The sequence below is a fragment of the Carex rostrata genome, chromosome 28, assembly GCF_964058835.1.
Source record: "Carex rostrata chromosome 28, lpCarRost1.2, whole genome shotgun sequence".
NCBI classification, from domain to species: Eukaryota; Viridiplantae; Streptophyta; class Magnoliopsida; order Poales; family Cyperaceae; genus Carex; species Carex rostrata.
Genome location: NC_135945.1, coordinates 1877160 through 1885561, shown reverse-complemented (window position 1 = coordinate 1885561; position 8402 = coordinate 1877160). Strand labels below are relative to the sequence as shown.

The following is an 8402-nucleotide window of genomic DNA, read 5'->3' as shown; positions in this document are numbered from 1 at the left end:
TACAATGAAAAACACACGGAAAAGTCTCTACGGTACTGAAGAGAAGTTGAATCTACCTCGGACGCCCCCCTCTGGGCCCTCTCCGGCTCTCCCAGTTAAAAATAAATTAACAACCATCGCATACTTTTCTCGGATGGATGATGATATTAAAACAACAAAAAGTTTTATTAACACGACATAATCAAAATATATTACGAATAGACATTTTTACTCTTCATTAATTATTTCCATTAATTAAAAATTAATTCTCTTTCTATTACCACATTACTTTTTTTCCTTAAAAGTTATATTTTATAAAATAAGTTATTTTGTTCAAAATCTATATCTCTGTCATATATTATTATATGATTTATTTCCTTAGAATTTAGATTAACATAATAAATATTCTATATTAATTTTCATTAATTGAATCTTTAAGATTTTTTAAGAAAACTACAACAGTGAATGGTTGTATTATATTATTAAAATCTATCATATTGTATATATCAATTTTTTTATAACTTCACAATTTTTTAATGAACTACTATTAAAAACAAAATTTGTTTTGTCACTTAATGTTTATCCATTCTTTGTGCAAATATAAATTAATTACAAAACATATCAATAAACAATTTTAATCAAAATAGACTATAGATAATAAACATCAAAATTAAGAAAAAAATTGTCAAGTTTAAAAATTAAAGCAAATTTAAAGTGAAATATGTAATACAATCTAGTAGCCATCTTCTTTTTTGTAGATAAAAAAATATCAAAATTAAAGCAAGTTTATCATAATATAAAAAAATTACAAAAATAAATAAATACATACCTTGAATTAATATGGTTTGAGTGGAAATTAATGGACGACTCAGTGCTTAAAAGTTCATTTGAATAGATAGTTTTCTTGTAAAGTTTGTAGTTATATATATATATTTTTATGAGAAAACATGAAGCAGAAAAAGATTACCTCAATATTAAAATAAATTTTTAAAAAAAAAGAAAACAATATCTAACAAATATGAAAATCAAATAATTTGATAAATGATCACTGTATTAATTATATTATGAAAAAATATGGTAATCAGTAAAATATTTAAAAAAAAATTAAAATTGTCCATACATTAAATTTTATTAAAGATGTTGTGTTAATATAAATGTGTATTGTGTCAATATACCTAACCTTCTCGGACCCCACCCATCAGCGTCACCTTCTATTTCTGCCTCCTACCTTTTCTTAAAAGAGAAAAAAAACAACGGAATCAGAAAATTGAGGACGAGAAGAAGGAGAAGGGAATAAGGGATAAGGAATAAAAAAAACAACCATCACATAAAATATTTATGGAACTTTTAAAGGGTAAACACGCATATTTTTTGCTTGTTAGTTGCGACAATCAGTCAATGACTCAATCTCCCTACTAGATTTTCTCCAAAGATTTCGGTCAAATTTTATCCAAGCTGATCTAAACCATCCATTATGCATCAAGATTCGTGCGAGCAGTTTAGAACTTAATAAATTTAAAAGTCTCATGAATCTAAACCGTTCACACGAAGTTTGACACAGATCAAACGGTCATCAGACTGCTTTCGATAAAGCTCTATCCAAATCCCTTCTGACAAAATCCTCACCGCCCATCTCCGAATCCAATCCCCGTTGAGGCGTTGACAATTAAATTAAGTACCTACTGGGTACTGATTAGAGAGAGATTAGCGAAAGGAATGGTGGGACCCAAGAGGCCAGTGATAGTGCTCTTTGGTTCGTCAATCGTACAGTACAGCTTCCGCAATGGCGGCTGGGGTGCTACTCTCGCCGATCTCTATTCTCGCCAGGTCTTCTTCTTTCTTCTCTGTTTCCTTTGTTTTTCTCTTCTCTGGTTTTGTCTGATTTTGATTGAATGAAGGCTGATGTGGTGGTGCGAGGCTATGCGGGATGGAATTCAAGGCAAGCGCTTCAGGTTCTTACCACTGTCTTTCCCAAGGTAAAATTTTCCCTTATTTTCCCTTCTTTTGCACTGTTTTTGCTTTGGTGGAATAAGGGAAGAACATCCAGTTCATTGTTTGAAATCAAATGCTTCAATCTAAGATCTTATGCTATGTGATTTTGTACTGAAATCAGGATTCACTGGTACAGCCTTCTCTGGTGATAGTTTATTTTGGTGGGAATGATTCGTGTAAACGGCATCCCTACGGCCTGAGTCCACATGTGCCTCTGTCAGAATACAAGGAGAACATGCGACGGATCGGGCTTTACATCAGGGTATTTCTCACTTGATTTACCTATTCTCAATTTTCATTTTCTTTTGAAGCAAATTTTGTTGTGTAGTTATAAGAGGTAGAGATTATTATTTCAATTATGGTTGGTGGTTTGTAGAATTTTAGCCCCCAAATTGAGAATTACTTGACTAAATGTCCAAAATTAGGAATTGCCTTATGTAGAATTTGTATAAATTCCAGCTTAATTTGAAATTGACAAACCTTTATTTGGGATTAAACTAATTCTTGTTGAGTGCATTTCTTTTTCTAACACATAATCAACTCTACAAAACAAACACTATGTTTTCTTTTATCTCAATTTGTATGTTTTTATGTGAATTGTACTAATGCAGGGTTTATCTGAGACGACACGTGTAATTTTCCTTAGCTGCCCTCCGGTCAGTGAGAAAATGCTCGTTGAATCAACAAGGTAATTTGTCAAACTATAACCTATTATATACTTGCACACTTTCAGTTTATTTCTTATGTCATCACATATGTGTGGAAGCTATTTAATTGATTTTTTTTTTCCATTTGAATTAGGACACATGAAGCATGTAGAGAATACTCTAACAGTTGTATAGAAATGTGCAATGAATTGAGTCGTACAGACCCAAGCTTCAAAGTTATCGACATGTTTAGTGCAATCCAAAAGCGCCGAGACTGGGCGGATACATGCTTTGTGTAAGTTAACATACATGAGTGAGGCTATGGTACTATGCATAGCACATAATAGTCCGTACTATAGATCGATATTTTCATTTTCAAATTCCAAACAATCGATCTGTGAACTTGGATTTTTATTTAAAAATGTACTTGGAGATCAAATTTTACATTTTTTAGAATTTTTTTTACTTTAATTTTAGATAGGTAGAAACTCACCTAATCTAAAAAATTGTAGACCATTCAAAAGTAGTGATCTTTTACCTATCTAAAAAATAGGAAATTTTTTTTCTCAAAACATAAAATTTAGTCAGCAAGTACATTTTCATATGGAGATCACGATGAACAGTTCAGATTAACTATTTGGACTTTGAAAATGACAATATTGTTTTTTTTTTGTGTGTGTTAATAATATTTAAAAATTAACTGATGCAGAGACGATGGAATACACTTCTCAGCAGTGGCAAGTGATATACTGGCAGCAGAGATATTGAAGGCGATATGTGAAGCGAAATGGGATCCTTCTCTGTATCTGGATAATCTCCAAACCGAGTTTGAAGATGTCATGTATCCTATCCAACCTCTCACGCAATAAGTCAATTAGTTGTCTATTTGCATCACTACCCCGCCCCCCTCCAAAAAAAATGAAGGAATTTTTTTTACAGTTGCTTCAAGGAAGGGGTAAATTATTATCTTATTGGGGTTTGTGGATAGATTATTGGTGCTTGAAAATATTGAAATAATAAATCAGATTTCAGCCTAGTTGTCAACTTTTTTTGTTTTTACAAGTTTGAAAAGACTATAATGTATGAGGTTTTCTGATAAGAAAATTGCAAAAGGGGAATTTTGCTAAAAGTGCAACATTAACTCCAGTAGTTCAATTTGCAAAGAGTAGAGAATACAATAACTCTAATTCAAACATATTCGAAAGCAGGTCTCAGTTGCTTTCCTTTACTTCTTTTTTTCATATAAAGCACCTGTTCATGCACTTGGAATCAAATCAATCAAAATCTTGCTTTTACATCGTAGGCATGGAAAAGAAAGAGTTTTATCCGCACCTCTCTTTCTTATATTGAGAAATTTTAAATTTTTGTCAGTGTCACTTTGGTGACTTCTTTTTATCTATTATATTTTTATCAAATCAAGCCATTCCTTCTTAATCCTACTTTCTACCCACTTTTGGAATACCAAGTATTAATTTGTTAAAAATTGTGATGAAATTGAAAGAAAGATTCCATTGATTAATTGTTCATGATTTTACAATACATCTCTGAATTCTATTTATAATGTATACAAGGCTCAAAGAGCAGTTGCTGTTTATTTATTTTTTTTCGTATCTGGTAACATTGTTTTTATTCAGAAGAATAGGGTTTAATTGGTAAAAGTTGCATTGGGTTTGTTAAATGCACCCAAAACTAGCATCTCCAACAGTATTGAATAAGCTTTGACTTGAATTCTTCAAGTTATAAGAAGTTTTTACTCTTTGATTTAAATTTTTAATCTCGACAACTAAAATAAGAGTTATGTTCATACTTTTATTCTAGAACAATAAAACTGGTGAAGAAATTAAGAAAATTGAGAAGGCGATACCTTACTTTGGTGAAGACTATTTAGATTAACATATATACAAACAAATTAATGCTTCTTCTTCTCAAGGAATCAGAAATTTGTTGTTCTTTATTTTTTGTTCAATATTGGACGCTACATTTTATAGAACAATGTTGCTATGTTTTATTTAACTACAACAAACAAAAACAACCTGAAAAAAATGAAGAAAAAAAAAACAAGTACTTGAATCTTAATTAATTCACACTTTGAGGAATACATGCTCTATAGCATGCCAATCTCTGTAATTCTAAGAAGTGTTCTCTCTCCTTGCTAGCCGAGTATTCATCGCATGACAAGCCATCATGCCAAGGCACCCCGCAATGCACACAAAACGGGCGGTTGCATTGCCGGCACTTTGACATTGTCGATTCGGGAATCTCCTTTTTTCTTGATGGCACACCGGCAAGTTATATACCCAAACAAGACGCATGGCTGTTTCATCATGGACTTGTTGCCATGGTGATTCGCTTCGTCCATGATCAATGTGGCGCAGTCGTTAAACGGGCACTTAACCTTGTTTGATCCAATTATTGATTCACTCATTAAAATGCCCCATTGATCAAATATTTCGGGTTCGAGGATTTTTCGACATATGTCGGGCTCGAAAACCCCTTCTTTGCATGTCGGGTCGGGGCAATGAATTTGTGCAAGACCTTCTGTTATCTTTATCAGGAGGTGTTGTGTCACACATTCTATGCAAAATGTATGGGTACAAGGATTAATGGTGAAGCTATTGGAATTAGGCAAATATTTCATGCAAATTTTGCAATAGAACACATCGCTTGTAGGTACAATTTTGGCAACTTGTTGATACTCTGTTTGAGTTTATAAAAAGAAGAAAAAATTTGGGAGTTAGATAAGTTGATTATATTTTCTTGGGGTTAGTATTTCAAACTATGTATAAGTAATAAGTTAAGTCTATTAATCTATTGAAATTTTTGCTCTCTTTATTGGAAAATTGTATGTTCATTCAAGGGATCAATTAGTCACAGAAAAATTAGTCCAGTAACATTTAGCCTTCCACAGACAATATACAGTAATTGGGTTCAAAATTCACCAAATCAATATTAAAAAAAAAACAAAGGAAAAGTTATAACCATATATTATTTTAAAAATAATACAGTTGTTTGATCTTCATAATAGTTAAAACATATGATGTTGTGTTCTTGAGATAGTTTTCTTTTCAATTACTTAATTCTAATATCACAGATTCAACAATATATAATTGAATGTATTAGACAGAAAAAGTAAAAAAAATTAAAATCATATCATATAAGAACCTTGATTTGTCGTCTGTAAACCGTTTCTATATCGCTTTACTGCTATGCGCCAGTGAGAGTGCACACTCAACCGAAGATTGGATTTGCACTTTTCAGGCTCGAGCAACTCGCTGCAGCTGTCTTGCGGGCATTTCAGCGAGACTGCAACACCGTTCTGGAGCTCTGTTTGCACATATTGACTTAAACATTCTCTGCAGAATGTGTGTGAACAACTGATCTTTCTACCATTGTTCTTCTGACAAATTTTACAAGGGTTGCTTTTGTCTGTGATCAATTTTGAGATTATGTATTAACATCATTTTTCCATAGATATTATTACTAAAGTACCAAAATCTACAAATTCTATGAAACCATAATTTGTCAGTATATTTGCTTAGCTTATTTGATGATAGCTAATATTAGATTTGGCAACATGACCTGTATTCGTCGAGATCTCACGCTCGAAGTTTCTGCTTTCCGGTGCCATGCACCACTTATTGTACACAATGGACCAAACGATCGTCTTGCAAATATTCGGGTCGAGCAACTCTTCACAGCCGTCACTCGGGCACTTGAGCGTTACCGCACCTTGCTTCAGTTCTGCTTGCATGTACTCACTCAAACACTTGCTACAGAATAAGTGCGCGCAACCGATCCTTGTACTATAATTGTTATGGCAAATTTCACACTGTTGAATCGAGCTGGGTGATATCGGAGTAACAACCATTTTTCTTTATTTTTGTTGAATTTGGTTTGAGAGTTAAGTGTACAGGAAGAAAAGCTATGAATTTTTGTTTTCAAGAAAAGAAAGGAAGAAAAGATGCTTGAGATTTGCAAGGGGATGTAGATTGAACATATTTATTATGAAATATAAAAATATAAATCTTATTTTTAAGAAACATGTCAAAGAAAGAATATAAATAAGTCTTGATTAAAACCTTCAGACTTTCATGATTATCTTTTTGTTTTTGAAAAAAAAAAAATATAGATTTAAATAACAAAGAACTTTTGATACCATGCCTCTGCTTTCTTTAATGCTTTCAATTAAATGTCAAAGGGGATAAGTGTATAATGCTTATCTAGATGGAGATACAATATTTAAAAAAAATTTTATGGAATTTGTACAAGAGTAAAAATCCAGGGATTCAATGGAGAAATCTTGCACGGATACAGAGGTCAAAGCCTAATCCAGAATATGACAAAATGATTAAAAAAAGTTTCCTGCAAATATAAAATATACATAAAAATAAACAATATCCAAATGTTTACAAAAATAAAATTATGAATTTTACAATTACATACTAAGTGCCACTGATTTGCTTTAATGCTTTAAAATAAAATTTAAAAAAAAAACACCTTTCGGTAAAAATAAAATAAAATAGCATAGCTAGACTGTTATTTGAAATATTTTGTAGTTGGCATGATTTTGTTACTTTTATCTATTAAAAGGCAGCTAATATTATTTTTAAATCCACATATTCCTTGGAAAATATTTTTGTGTGGTAGTATTCAAATATATGTTGTTATGACTTATATTTTGTTAGTTAAACCCGTTATATAATTAAGAAAATATTAAATATTCAAGATTGAAATTTATTATATGACATTATTCAGATTTTTTTTTGGTTATGCGTTGAATTAAATTATTACAAGTGGCTGTCTAGCTTCATTTCAACTCTGTTGAGTCAATCCCAAAAAAATATTAAGTCAATTTCTGATTTTGTCAATATTTTTTTTGAAGTTGACTAATAATAAATTAAGGGCTTATCAATAGAGTGACTTCAAAATCTTTTCTTTTAAAATGTAGAGTGTATATTCCATATACATTTTGTACTTCAAAAGTCACAAGAATGTTATTTTTTTTATTTTATCTGCATTTTATTATAAGTATCAATATTCATAAAAATGTTTAGCGTACTGTGTATTCACATCATTCAATTATTTATTGCATGTCTGATATATATATAGGGAATTGATGGGCACCCGATGGCTATCGGATAAAATTCGGTCGATGCTCGGTTAGAACCGTTCGATTTGCTTCAACATTTTGTGCAGAAAGCTTTAGGATTCGTGCTAATCAAGTGTAAATGCATCTCAACGCAAATCAAAGGGTTCATATGAATATTATTTAAGAAAAAACAGAGAATAAACAGAGAATTGAGAATAAATAAAATAAATGTTTGTTGAGGTCAACAGGTAATATATTATTTGTTCTCCTAAATGCCAAGTAGACCCCAAATAGAAGAACTTTCTAACAAAAGAAAAAATATTTACAACAAAAAGGGGGCCTTTTTCTGATTCCTTAATTTGTGTTGCCATTTAAATTGGGCTAACTTTAAATTGGGCCAAGTGAAATGGGCCGGATTGTATTTGCATCTCTGTGTTTAACCTGAATGTACCTTAGTTTATGGAATGAACTTTTCTGATTTTTTATTTTAAAAGCAAAAACCTGTTTTTTCTGATCCAATCGTTGATTTTCATTGAGATTTGTGCATACAATAATTTAATGGTTGAATGAGGAAAAGCAGCAAATTTTCTTCCTCATTGGTTCCTCTATTTGCCGACATTTTTATTTTTACTCCATTAAAAAATTATTTTAATAATAATAACCAAAGTTTAATAAAAATTTTAAAAATATCCCAC

The 8402-nt window shown here is 31.3% G+C and overlaps 1 protein-coding gene across 2 annotated transcripts; it reads left to right on the top strand.

The window, feature by feature from the left end:
* Positions 1-1665: 1665 nt before the first annotated feature.
* Positions 1666-3654, top strand: LOC144545599 (GDSL esterase/lipase WDL1-like). Of its 2 annotated transcripts, XM_078294161.1 has the most exons (6): positions 1666-1806; positions 1878-1955; positions 2093-2233; positions 2583-2659; positions 2773-2913; positions 3328-3654. In XM_078294161.1, the coding sequence occupies exons 1-6, from the start codon at positions 1696-1698 to the stop codon at positions 3485-3487; spliced, it is 708 nt and encodes a 235-aa protein (XP_078150287.1). In that variant the 5' UTR covers positions 1666-1695; the 3' UTR covers positions 3488-3654. The 2 variants fall into 2 exon arrangements, with proteins under 2 accessions (XP_078150287.1, XP_078150289.1); XM_078294163.1 differs by lacking the exon at positions 2773-2913.
* The last annotated feature ends 4748 nt before the right edge of the window (positions 3655-8402 follow it).

Coding starts and splice junctions, on each gene's coding strand:
- LOC144545599 (XM_078294161.1), top strand. CDS start 1,696: ATGGTGGGACCCAAGAGGCCAGTGATAGTGCTCTTTGGTTCGTCAATC. Junction 1,956..2,092: donor TTACCACTGTCTTTCCCAAG/GTAAAATTTTCC, acceptor TACTGAAATCAG/GATTCACTGGTACAGCCTTC. Junction 2,234..2,582: donor GGATCGGGCTTTACATCAGG/GTATTTCTCACT, acceptor GTACTAATGCAG/GGTTTATCTGAGACGACACG.